Source organism: Centruroides vittatus, unplaced genomic scaffold (assembly GCF_030686945.1).
Source record: "Centruroides vittatus isolate TY-2023 unplaced genomic scaffold, ASM3068694v2 contig_1246, whole genome shotgun sequence".
In the NCBI taxonomy this organism is placed as follows: domain Eukaryota; kingdom Metazoa; phylum Arthropoda; class Arachnida; order Scorpiones; family Buthidae; genus Centruroides; species Centruroides vittatus.
This window is the reverse complement of record NW_027120796.1, coordinates 481,580-494,885: the sequence shown is the minus strand read 5'-3', so window position 1 is coordinate 494,885 and position 13,306 is coordinate 481,580. Positions and strand designations below refer to the sequence as shown.

The 13,306-nt window shown below is 30.9% G+C and overlaps 2 protein-coding genes across 5 annotated transcripts in view; both read left to right on the top strand.

Annotated features, from left to right (window-relative positions):
• The window catches only part of LOC136988223 (heat shock protein beta-1-like), a 165,718-nt gene that overhangs the window by 23,573 nt on the left and 128,839 nt on the right, over positions 1–13,306 (top strand). The gene's annotated exons all lie outside the window — the stretch shown is intronic.
• Positions 1–13,306, top strand: part of LOC136988077 (low-density lipoprotein receptor-related protein 4-like) — a 121,673-nt gene that overhangs the window by 102,876 nt on the left and 5,491 nt on the right. For 2 of the 4 annotated variants that reach the window (XM_067285902.1, XM_067285881.1), the window contains 24 exons: positions 1,615–1,743; positions 1,996–2,124; positions 2,198–2,323; positions 4,070–4,457; positions 4,527–4,744; positions 5,334–5,510; positions 5,607–5,729; positions 5,818–6,026; positions 6,126–6,313; positions 7,473–7,674; positions 7,740–7,929; positions 8,011–8,139; positions 8,209–8,346; positions 8,418–8,676; positions 8,746–8,908; positions 8,983–9,205; positions 9,296–9,421; positions 9,494–9,671; positions 9,969–10,187; positions 10,266–10,509; positions 10,587–10,731; positions 10,802–10,915; positions 10,983–11,064; positions 11,201–11,259. In XM_067285902.1, the coding sequence (XP_067142003.1) occupies positions 1,615–1,743; positions 1,996–2,124; positions 2,198–2,323; positions 4,070–4,457; positions 4,527–4,744; positions 5,334–5,510; positions 5,607–5,729; positions 5,818–6,026; positions 6,126–6,313; positions 7,473–7,674; positions 7,740–7,929; positions 8,011–8,139; positions 8,209–8,346; positions 8,418–8,676; positions 8,746–8,908; positions 8,983–9,205; positions 9,296–9,421; positions 9,494–9,671; positions 9,969–10,187; positions 10,266–10,509; positions 10,587–10,731; positions 10,802–10,915; positions 10,983–11,064; positions 11,201–11,259 (4,158 nt within the window). The remainder of the gene's footprint in view (positions 1–1,614; positions 1,744–1,995; positions 2,125–2,197; positions 2,324–4,069; positions 4,458–4,526; positions 4,745–5,333; positions 5,511–5,606; positions 5,730–5,817; positions 6,027–6,125; positions 6,314–7,472; positions 7,675–7,739; positions 7,930–8,010; positions 8,140–8,208; positions 8,347–8,417; positions 8,677–8,745; positions 8,909–8,982; positions 9,206–9,295; positions 9,422–9,493; positions 9,672–9,968; positions 10,188–10,265; positions 10,510–10,586; positions 10,732–10,801; positions 10,916–10,982; positions 11,065–11,200; positions 11,260–13,306) is intronic. The other 2 variants (XM_067285893.1, XM_067285888.1) reach the window with 2 other exon arrangements.

Here is a 13,306-nt window from a genome sequence, read left to right as displayed (position 1 = left end):
GGAAATTCTATATAAGTTTAATGTCGTATACATTTATAAGGAAGAGATGATGAAAGTAATATATAAAATTTCTAAATTTTAAGAGAAAAATATCTTGTGTAAATTTTAAGAAAATTTAATGTTTACTCATAAATATAAAATATTTTATTATAATTTTTATTACTAAAAAAAATTTTTTTTTAAAGATATTTTCATAAATTTACTGTCGAAAATAACGTAATTATCTTTCATTTTTAATTATAATTAAGTAATGATCATCAGCAATTAACAGCACAATTACTCACAATTTTCGACAATTATTTTTGTTTTTAAATGCATTTTTTATTCATTTATTATGTTTTTATTTTAGTTTTTCCTGGTCAAAGATACGTAATTTTATCTTATTTTATTTTGTGTGTATAATAGTTAAATAATAGTTAATATAATATAATAATTAGTATATATAATATAATAGTTAAATAATTCGATAAAAAACATTTTGGTTATGTAACATTATATCTCTAGGATATTTATGAATAAATTTCCTGTCAGAATTACACTCAGCTTATTCGGAATAAAATTTTTAAATTTAGATATCTGAGAACCCCCGTTTTACGACGTAATTAGTTTCAGAAAAATCCGTCGTTAATTAAACTTTGATTTTATATTTGTTCAGTGTCATAAGCTGAGATTAGGTGTGGTATCAACTATATAAAATAAAGATTACAAATGACTAACAAAAATATATTTCATAATCATACGAAAATGAGCGGTCGTAAAGCGAGGTCTACTGTAAATTCGTGAAGTTTTATAAAGTTGTGATATATAAGACACATTAAAATACACGAAAGTCTATCAATACGCGAATAAAAGTTAAATTCTAAAGATAAAATGTGAAAAAATACATCTGACAGATGTTATTTCTCACATAATAAAACATCAATTTAATAAAAATAAAAATTTGTTTAACAGTAATTATTACAAAATAACTCTTCCTAAATGGTTGTTAAAGAATTTTCAGTTTTATTTTAAATTTTTATACACGTTTACATATAAATTTATCGAATTATACAGTAGAATCTCTGTAATCCGACATATAACGGACCGGCGAGTGTCGATGAAGCTTAGTATACATGCCATTCACAACACGGTGGGATAGATTTCCGGGAAACAAAAATTACTTAAAATTCTCGCCACTAGTTGAAAATATAGCGCTGCAAAAACGCAAAAAAAAAGTTATTTTACACCGTGTGTTCGGTATATACAGTCGAACCTGTAAACAACGGCCATTGACGAGAATATAAAAATATGTCCGTTGTTCGGAGGTTCGTTCGACTGTATAATCTCTATTCTCTGTAGAAATGCTTAAATAAAAAAATAAAGTTTTGTGGTACGTAACTGTATATCTCACAATGAAAATTACCAAATTATTGGTTATATTAATTTAAAATATACTGTAATAATTATAATTTTTATAGCTTAATCCAAATTATTTTCTCAATATTCTTCTCTAATCTTCAGAAAACTTTAAGGAATTATATTGTATTTTTTATTAGAAAATAATAATACTCTACTTATTCTTAAATGTGATTTCTTTTAGTCTGTATATATAATATAATTGTTATTTTTCTACAGCAGAAGTTAAATCGTGTAAACCGAACCATTTTCGTTGTCAAGATGGAACTTGTATCGACGAAAATTTAGTTTGTGATGGAGAATTTCACTGTTCCGACGGTTACGACGAATATCCTAATGTCACGTGTCGTGAGTATTCTAGAAAATATTAATTATTCTAATGTTAGTTTTGAATTATATCTATGGACAAATGTCGCCACATCCCCAAGATTTAAAAGTTTAAAATCCCCATCCTCCACATCCTTAAGATTTAGAATCTTCGGGATGCGGAGGATGTTTAACAAAGAACATATAAAATCAAAGAGATGAAAATGAAGAAATTAAAAATGAGAAAAATAAAATTCAATTATTTCTTAATAATTTTAATTTTGTATAAATTAGCCGATTTAGGTTCTGCTTGCGGCTCAGAAAATCTGATGTGTCAACAAATTTGTCAGAGTACTTCACTCGGAGATAGATGCTCTTGTAGAGAAGGATATAAATTATTATCCGATAGACGTTCCTGTACGGGTAAGTTCGTACAGTAGCTTAATTCATAGAATAAATTTGAATATACAGCAGCTAATTAGATTTAAATTTTCAGATATCGATGAATGTCAAGAATACATGACGTGTAGTCACATATGCCATAATACGGTGCCAGGTTTCAAATGTGAATGTGCAACCGGTTACAAATTGAAATCTGATCAACAACACTGTAAAGCATCAGGTAAGCGATAAAGATGAGCAAGTTGGACCAGAAGTTTCCGTAAACCCCAACCAATTTGGCTTTACAACTGTAATTAATTTCAATTACTTCATGATTACAATTCGAGTGGATCCGTTCGTCTCGATAATGTTTCCAGAGTATCATTATATGTAATGCTATGTGCTACGTAAATTCGAATTGATTTCGAGTGGATATCGTTTGAAGTACATTGGCTTCTCGATGTAATATACAATCATTCGTTTAGTTTATTAGAAAATCTGTTTCTTCTAAAATTTAAATTGATTTACAGTCAAACCTGTTTTTATGCGGGGGATAGGGACCGCATAAAAGAAAATGCATTAAAAAAATCGCGCGAAACTTCACGAGTGGCTATAAAAAATAGTTTTCGCAACACAATTAAAAAAATATTTTTTTATGCGGTGAATAGGGACCGCATAAAAAAGTCTCACGTAGAAAATAACTCGAAACCGTACGAAATAACTAGGAACTGCTTTTTTAACTCCTTGGGTCTTTTTCTGCAACACCTAATGCGGAAAAAAATCCTCTAAGAATTTTAATTTTTATATTAATTAATTATTTCCACTTAAATACGAATCTAACATTAAAAAGTTAAAAATAATCGTTAAATAATGATTTTATTTGATAAATATAGCTGCAGGAAGTGTTATTTCATTTAACAAGGCGTGAAATTTCACACCTGCAGTCTAAAGCTGGAGGGGAGCTAACTTACCGCATCTGTTCAAATATAACATAATATTTATGGTTTTTATGCTATTAAAATAAGAGGGGACCGAAATAAACGTATGAGAAAAAATTTTACTGAATAAAAAATGAAAAAACCTGCTGATATCATAGAAAACAACCAATAGGGTTTTTAAAAATTTTACAGAAGTCAATTATGTTCCAATTTGATTGAAATTTTCATATACCGCACAAAAAAAACGCACAAAACAAATCGCACAAATAAAAATCGCACAGAAAAAGACCGCACAAAAACAGGTTTGACTGTATATGACTTAAAACTTCACTTCAAACTTAGTATTTCGTATAGTTACGTAGATCCTTAATTTAAAAAAGTGTAGTTAGATTTGTACGTTTATCAATTAAAAATTTTAAAAATACAGCGGAGTTTCTGATTATTTTTTAATTTGGGGCGCCATTTTGGAAACGTTTTAAAGACAAAAGAGTTCAAAACTCATACAATAAAATTTTCAAGTCGAGATGTGACCCGAGATCCACCTCTATCTCTTCACCCCCTTAAGTCTCATACTCCAAAATTTAACAGCATCAATTTCCCTTACATATATGATACCGTGCCAAATTTCGTTTCTTAACCTTCACCCCATCCTGAGATATTAAATTAACCAAAATAGACACCAACACACCACGGAATCTTTTCCTGTTTTTTGAGATTTGAAAATGAAATTTCTCGTGTCGTCTAGTCAGATTACGGGAACAAAATTTCATAAACCACATAAATAAAAATGTTTTAAAGCAATTTATTAACGATAAAACTGCTTTTTTGGGTTTCGAGGGTGTCAAAACTTCGAAATTTACAAATACTCGCAGGCTCAAATTGACACGATTGCGATACTTTCCCGTGTTATAACAGCGGAGAGATTAATTTGAAACCTTATATTCTTCACCTTAAACAAAAAATAAATAAAAGTTAATCGTATTTTAAAGTCTACAAATTTCCTATTGATGTATCTATTAAATTTTTCTAATTATTAAAACAAATTTTAGGTCCCGATCCATACATCTTCTTCGCCAACAGAGTAGACCTCAGACTGATGGATCTACGTAAATCAGAATACAAACCAATCGTCACCGGCCTTCAAAATGCAATAGCTCTGGACTACCATTACGAAAAGCAATTATTATTTTGGTCCGACATCACAAGCGATTCCATTCATTGTGCCTTTATTAACGGAAGCGGATTGAGATCAATAGTGTCCGTTGGACTAGTGAGTCCCGGTGGATTAGCAGTGGATTGGATAGGAAACAAAATCTTATGGACCGATTCTGGAATGTCTAGAATAGAAATAGCCAAATTGGACGGAACAATTCGAAAAGTTCTCTTCTGGAAAAATCTAGAGAAACCGAGAGCCATCGCTTGCAATCCTCAAGAAAGGTAAATTTATTTCTGTCCATTTAGGATATTTTATTTTGTAAAATATGTATTATTCCTATCGCTTTCAAGCACAATATACTGGACAGATTGGGGAAGTAAACCGAGAATCGAAAGAGGTTTCCTGGATGGAAGCGGGCAAGAAATTATTATCGACACTTCAATTTTTTGGCCAAATGGTTTAACATTAGATTATGCTGGGAAAAGAATTTACTGGACGGATGCCAAGCATCATTTGATAGAAAGCGCAAATTTGGATGGAAAAAACAGGAAGATGATTATCCAGCAAGGTTTGAATCTAATATTCACTTTTAATAATATAATTATTTAGCTAAATTCTACTCTTTTTCGCTGTTTTAGCTCCTTGTTAATGTAGATAAATGTTTAAAAAATATATAATTTTGATAAATAAATATATAGTAATTACAACTGACTTGTATTGTCTCAAACGTTACCTAGAAGCGTTTATTGGGCTGCAATTTTCAAATTTCACACCTACACATTCGCACTGTTGTCCGTCTATCCGTCTGTCCTTCCTTAATCTCGAGAACGGTGTTAGATATATGAAAATCGAGGACGGATATAGAAAGCGTAGGAGCTAGAGGTACCGATTGAAATATGATTAAAAATTGCATCCCGGCATCACAATAAGTAATTGTTGGTTTCGGATATAAAATTAATATCGATTTCTCTCACATTATAAAGCATAAATATTTAATTTTTTTCGTGATTTTTTTAAATTTTAAATTACAAATGATTGCTTTTATTCTTAACAGTATTTTTGTAATATAGAAGGGTGATTTATAAGCAAGTATTTTTGGTGAATTATATTTACATCATCTTGAAATTTGATTTATTAACACTACTTCCCACTTTCAGGTCTCCCTCATCCATTTGCTATAACAGTTTTCGAAGACACTTTATTCTGGACTGACTGGAAAACCAAGAGCATCCATTCTGCCAACAAATTAACAGGAAAAAATATGATCACCCTCCATCCCAAGCTTCACTTTCCAATGGATATAACGATTTATCATCCTCTGAGGCAGCCCAACAGTACTATTATTATTATATATTTTTTTATAAATTTATTATCGCTTAATATAAGATATTATATGCGAAATTATGTATAATTATAAACTATTTTTCCAGTAAAAAATAATTGCGAACCGGATAACAACTGCAGCCATTTATGTTTATCCAATAACTCTTCCTATCGGTGCGCTTGTCCTATTGGATTATCACTGAGCCACGACCTGAAAACCTGCACGGAAAGTATGTTATATTATTAAATTATAATAAAATGACAGCGCTTATAAGGTTTTTATAAGATTTAAAATATAATTTAACCCGTTTTAAATAGGGTTAGAAGCGTTTCTTGTGTTCACTAGAAGGAGCGACATTCGTATGATGTGTCTGGGATGTGACGAAAGTATCGACGTGGTGTTACCTTTTCGTAACATAAGCAGTGCAGTCGGTCTAGATTGGGATAGTAACAGCGATATCGTTTATTGGTCTGACGTTACTGATAACACTATCAGCCGCGCTCAGTGGAATGGTAGCAATCAAGAGGTCAATTGCTTGACAAATTTCTAAGGCTTAAAAATAGTTTAAATCGATTGTAAAATATAATATAAAATTATTTATATATTTTTAATTACATTTTTATAGATTATAATAAAGACAAATTTGGAAAGTCCAGCGGGTTTGGCTTTAGATTGGGTTACTTTAAAGTTGTATTGGACAGATTCTGGAACCGATAGAATAGAAGTATCCAATTTGGATGGATCCATGAGAACGATTTTGATTTGGAAAAATTTAGATAAACCGAGAGATATTATTGTGGACCCACTCGGACGGTGAATTGTTTCTGTCTTCACTAATTAATTATTAAAACCAGTAAAACCTGTTCAAAACGGAACCTGAATAAATCGGAAACCTGCTTAAGAAGAAAAATCATTCGGAACCGTTCGATTCCGGTTTACACAGGTTTTACTGTATAAGTTATTCAATATTATATGACGTATAAATGGAAATTAAAATTATTTCTGCTGTTAAAAATACCGCATTATTAACAATTAACTTAGTTTCAACCGTTTTAGAATAACACGAAGTCATTGTTTAGTTAAATTTAGTATTAAACTTGATGTAAAATCAGTGTAAACCGGAATCGCTCAGTACCGGAATATTTTTCCTGTTTGTTGGGTTTCCGTTTTAAACAGTTTTTTCTTTTTTTAACATAGAAAATCGCTCCGTTTTAAAGTTTTTCTGTTAGACAGGTCTAAACGTTTTATTCAGTCCCCGTTTTGGAAAGGTTTTACTGTAATAATAAATAATAATAAATGAAAGCTAGAAAAATTTATTTCTGCTTTATGACTTGTCAAAAAATTAAATTATTTTAATAAAAACATAATAATATTTGGAAAATATCATAGTGAAACTTCCAAAAAAGAGCAACCCTTTCAGAAGATTATACACCTCTAATGTGAACGGAGTTTTTGGCCCGTGTGACCCCTCTAAAAAGACCATCTTCTTATTCGATCAACCTCTTGACTAGGATAATGCAAAACACCTTTTAAACGACCACGTGTGCGACAAACTTGTATTATTGTATGTATCCTCGTTCGTTTATTAACGCGACCTTCGAGCTGAGCCAGTGAACCCTGCGCCCGCACCACACCAGCAATCTAGGGTCCCCAAATATGGCTCAAATTTAAATTTCGATATTCTTACTAGAGTAACGAGTTTATAAAAGATTGGTTTGGGGCCTCAGACAATTTCCCTTTTTGCCCATAAAATTACGCGCCTATGTGCGATTTTGATGAAACGAACAGAAATTTGCGAATTTTGCTTCAAACCACTTTGGCACAGAATAATATACATTTCTATACGATTGTTTCAGAAATTTCACTGAGTCTTTTGAAAAAAATCGAAATTGTTCCTGTTATTTACTAATTATTTTGCTTTTTATTGCTAATTTATTTGTTATTTCTCTCGATTTACGTAGTCTGTTTACAGCTATATGTATTGGACTGATTGGGGCCAAGGTCCGAAAATAGAGAGAGCAGGAATGGACGGTTCTGCAAGATTAATTCTCGTTGAAAACAATCTCACGTGGCCGAATGGATTAGCTATTGATTATGAAAACGAAAGACTTTATTGGACAGATGCTGGAACAAAAACAATCGAGTATAGTAATTTAGATGGAAAGAACAGACAGGTATATATGGGTGCTCATTAAAATCTTAATTAAGATTTCATTTAAAATTTTTATATTTATGATAGGTAATTATACAAGAAGACGAATCGCATCCTTTTGGCCTTACTTTGCACGATAATACAATTTATTGGACAGATTGGAAGAAGAAAAATATCCAAAGTGCGAATAAATTGACAGGTGGTGAAAGAAAAGTATTGATTGAAGGATTAAATAATTTAATGGACGTTCATGTTTTCCATCGAAATAGATTAACAGGTTACTTAATTTAAAAAAAATAAAATAAAAATGTTTGAACGAAGATTTAATAAATCGCCAATTTTGACACTACTTTTGCAGTGGAAAATCCTTGCAAGACAAACAATGGAGGGTGTAGTCACTTATGCTTGCTGGCTCCAACTGAAAGAAGTTACGTCTGCGCTTGTCCAACCGGAATATTGCTAAATGATAAACAGACTTGCATGACAGGTAATATCACATATTTATTTCTGAATGGTTATTATATTATTTAGTAAGTAATTCACCTTCACTTTACAGGAATGCAAAATTTCCTGATTGTTGCGAGGAGGACAGACATTAGAATGATTTCGTTGGATGTGGACTATTGGGCCGATGTGATCCTTCCCGTTAAGAGTGTGGAGAATGCAATCGCAATCGACGTGGATAGAAAAGAATGTATTGTATAAATTATTTCAATCGGACTTTCATATTTGATGGTTTCGCTTATGTTATACGTATTAATTTAGCCTGGATATATTGGTCCGATGGCATGCAAGACAAGATTGAAAGAGCCGATTCCACAGGAAATAAGGTGGAGAAAATTGTTTCTTTGGGTTTGGATTCCGTGAATGGTCTAGCAATAGATTCTTCTGGAAGGAAATTATATTGGACCGATACCGGTAGGAGTAGAATAGAAGTTGCAGAGTTGGATGGCAAAAACCGAAAAGTACTCATTAAAGATAATCTCGATAGTCCGAGAGCAATTGTTCTTTCTTATGAAATGGGGTAAACGTCTAGGTATTGAATACTTACAAATTATCTTTTAAAAATGTCTGATATTTGAAACATTTTCAGAGTTATGTACTGGACAAATTGGGGTAACAAGCCTACTATCGAAAGAGCGGATATGGATGGTTCTAACAGGATAATTATTGTTAGTGATAATCTGGGTTGGCCTAACGGCTTAACCATAGATGCATCAACCTCTTCTTTAATCTGGGCTGATGCCAGGAATCACGTATGCCTAGTAAAATTAGTAATCGTTACAATTGTGAAAAATGCGTGTATAGGAGAAAATATTTGCATTTTCAGGTTATCGAGAAATCAGATTTTAATGGTAACAATCGTCAGATATTGATGAGAGATGTTCCTCATCCGTACGGTTTAACTGTGTTTGGGGAGTTTATCTATTGGACCGATTGGGAAACCAGAGCTGTTCAGAGAGTGAATAAATTTACAGGAAAAGATATCTTTACAGTCTGTGATAACCTCGCCGGTTTAATGGATATTCATTCCATATCTATGAAGAATACGGGTAAGAATATAACTTTTATCATTAGGCAGAAATGTATGTATATTTTGTATGCTCTTAATGTTAAAGATTCATTGTATAAATTTTGTACAGAAGAAAATGTTTGCGGAAATAATAATGGAGGATGTAGCAATCTCTGTCTAAGAAATCCTAAAGGATATTCGTGTGCGTGTCCTACAGGATTACCTTTGCAAGAAAACGGTTACACCTGCGAAGAAGGTAAGGAAAAAAAACAAAATGAATGAAATTTTAATTATTTAACTAAAAGAAATTTTAATTTTTTCCCTCCAGTCCCTTCTGCTTTCTTAATATTTGCAAGTAAATCGAATATATATCAGATCTCAATGGATACAGATGACAACAGCGATATATTTTTACCGATTACTGATGTATATAATATTGTAGCCATTGATTTTGATTATGAAGAAAGTTATATTTATTTCACTGACGTACGTCTAGATGTTATCAGGTTTGTACCGTATTGATTTCTTCATTCTGAATAATAAACTTAAATAAAACCAGTCAGTATTGACGTAATTTACAATCAAAGTATTATTTATTTTTTTATTTATAAAATCTACGGAAATTAATTATTGTTTTGAATGCCATTTAAAAGGCCTAAACAAGCCATCCAAAATGGCTGTTGGAAAATTTCTGTGTTAAGTCTATTGCGGTATTCTCATTGGAATGCAAGAAAAATTTAGATTTTTGTATTATTAAATTAAAAATTTGTTATATTTAAAGAAACTAATGATAAATTTTGTAGGAGGTGCCATTTTAACGGAAGTAATATGGAGACATTGATCAGCCACGATCTGATAACGGCTGATGGACTGGCTGTCGATTGGATAGCAAAAAATCTTTATTGGACAGATACAGGTAGAAACGTTATCGAAGTATCTAGAGTCGATGGAACATCAAGAAAAATTCTTATAGATCTGGATTTAGGAGAACCACGCGCAGTTACATTGTTTCCCGAAAAAGGGTAGATTTCTCCTTTACAATTTCACTCACGTACAGTTAATAAAAATCTTACTCATTTGTATTTTACATTAATTTATAGTTATATGTTTTGGACCGATTGGGGAAAATTACCGAAAATCGAGAGAGCTTTTCTGGATGGCACCCAAAGAAGAGTGATTATAGCCACAGATTTGGGATGGCCCAACGGCCTTACTATAGATTACGAAATGGAGCAAATTTATTGGGTGGATGCACACTTGGATCGTATAGAAACTGCTGACCTAAATGGAAAAAATAGAGTTCAGTTAATATACGACGTGACTCATCCTTTTGGATTAACACTGGTTGTTTTTTACTTCGTACGGATTTCATCAATTATTTATTTATTTATTTTTTACTATATTCAGTATTATTTTAACAGTATGGCCCCTTTATATATTGGACCGATTGGCAAAGTAAATCTATAGAGAGAGCTGAAAAAGAAAATGGCAAGAACAGGACTATAATATTGGATAACGTGATATATCCCACGGAAATAAAAATGGTTACGTCGAAAAGGCAGAGTGGTAAGTTAAAATATTACAGAAAATAATATTTACTATTAAAATCTTAGCAAATTATTTTATTATTTTGAAGGTACAAACATGTGTCAGATACAAAATGGAGGATGCAGTCATTTGTGTCTTCACAGAGCAGATACATACGTTTGTTCTTGTCCAACATATCCAGATCCGAATCCCTGTTCTACAAGTATGTTCTTCTTTTAATTTCTTTTGAACGTGTTTAATAACAAGGCAATTTATTGAAAATTAAATAGTTCCTAGAGAAATAATTGTTGAGCAACCCGAAGATTATGAAGATACCAGGATTACAGTTTATCATACCAATACAACGGTTGGGTAAGTTTATTCGGTTAAATATATATTTTCTCTCATACTTTTATATGTAAATTTAGTTGTAGTATCTTCATAAAATTTAATTAATATATTTACTATTTTAAGCATAAACCTGAATGTTAAATTAATTATTTCTTAGGTGTGCAGATTCCAGTCTTCAAAACGAAAGATGCCATTATATAGGATTTTCTTTTGGAGGTAAATATTTCATTCGTAGGCTTGGACAAATACCAAAACACACTTTTTTTCTTGAAAACAAGACAATATTTCTTATAAGGTGGCTCAAAAGAGGTCTTTCCAACACAGTTTTCTTCGTAGCGACTTAATGTACAGGATGCAGGATGGTATAATTAAACTGGAGGTGTTTACAGCTCTGTGTAGAAAGAACTAATGAATCAAATGCAACCATATTTGTTGTACATTTTCTTGAGCTAGGGTATTTTTGGTTGATACAAGAAAATACGTTGATAAACTTCTGGATTTTCTCGAGACTAAACACGGTTGGGTGTTCAACACGTCGTTCGAGTATAAAGGCTACTTGAATGATGACGATGCCATCGTCGATCATCAGAATTACACGAGAAATGATTTCTGCTGCTTATGGTCTCATATTCCTTCCTGTCGATTGAGATGTCTTGTAAGATTATACTCCAAAATATATATAAATGGTTTGCTGTATATTAGCTAATATGACGATTTTAGTCTCTGTAATCCAAATTCTTGGTAGACAAATCTCACAGCAATTTAAAACTTATTGGCAAATTAAATTTATTTTGTAAAGACTACATCAAATGCATTTCGGGCTGGTGTAATATCTTCCAGTCCCTCTTCAGTGCTAAAACAATAACAAAGAACGTAAAATGTTTAACTAAAACACGACATGGATGTATAGCTACACTATAACTATAAACTTTGGAGAAAAACTTACAATAAACGTTGGTGGTAGTTACAATTAAATTAGTAAATTTTTCAATCTAGAGCAATACATAGAACAACAATTAAAAGATATTGATAATTCTATCTATAGTATAAAAAATGCTGATACTGTTATTAATAAATTATTGAAATTAAATAAGGAGAATTCAGATTGCTTAATGAGCTTAGATATAAAAATATGTATCCTAGCATAACCTGGTTTATGATAGAAAACAGTTTAAAAGACCTTGGTATCCAAAAAAATTTGTTAGATTTAATAGAATTCGCTTATAAGAATAATTATTTTGAAGTTGATGGTATGTTTTATAGACAAAATAATGGTATCAGTATGGGGTCAAAGATGGGACCAAAACTAGCTGAATTAGTAATGATTGACATCGATAAAAAAATTAGTAAAATTAGGGGTATAAAGTTAATAATGAGGTATGTAGATGACTATTTGATAGTATATAATAGAAATCTGATTAATAAAGAAACTATATATAATTTAATAAACAACATAGGCAAGATTATACAGTTTGATATTGAAGAGGAAATAAATAAGAAAATTAATTATTTAGATATTACCATAGTGAATAATCCTACAAAATTTGACTTTATAACTTTTAAAAAATCTTGTAATGTAAACAAAACTATTAATTACCACTGTTGTATTCCTGATCACAATAAAAAGAATGCATATATAGTCGAATTAAAAAACATATATACTAGAATATCTGATAATTATAACATAAATATTAAATTAAAAGAATTAGATACCAAATTCCTTTTGAACGATTACCCAAACTTTATCCTTAATAAATGGAAAACATATTATTTAAAGAATAGATATAATACGAAGTTGAAAACCGATAAAATATATAAAAACTTTATGTACATTAAAAATATATTTGAGAAGTGCAGGAAAAGTATTAATAATCATAATATTTGTTTGGCCCCATCTTTGACCAATAGTATTTCACAAAACATTTGTAAACATATTAATAATAATAGTAAGAATAATTTAGACCCTATAAAAAAAGCTGGTGTGGTTTATAGAATAGAATGTAATTGTCATAATCCATGTATATATATAGGAGAAACCGGGCGTGTGCTGGAAACTAGAGTTAAAGAACACGAAGCAGCCATTCGGCTTAAGTATCAGAATTCTCCGTGGTTTAACCACATACATAGTAATAATTGTAATATTAATAGAAACAATGTAAAAATTTTACATATTGAAAAAGACATATATAAAAGAAATTTTAAAGAACATATAGAAATTAGAAAACAAAATAATAATCATTTAATAAATCAGTCGAAAGGAATA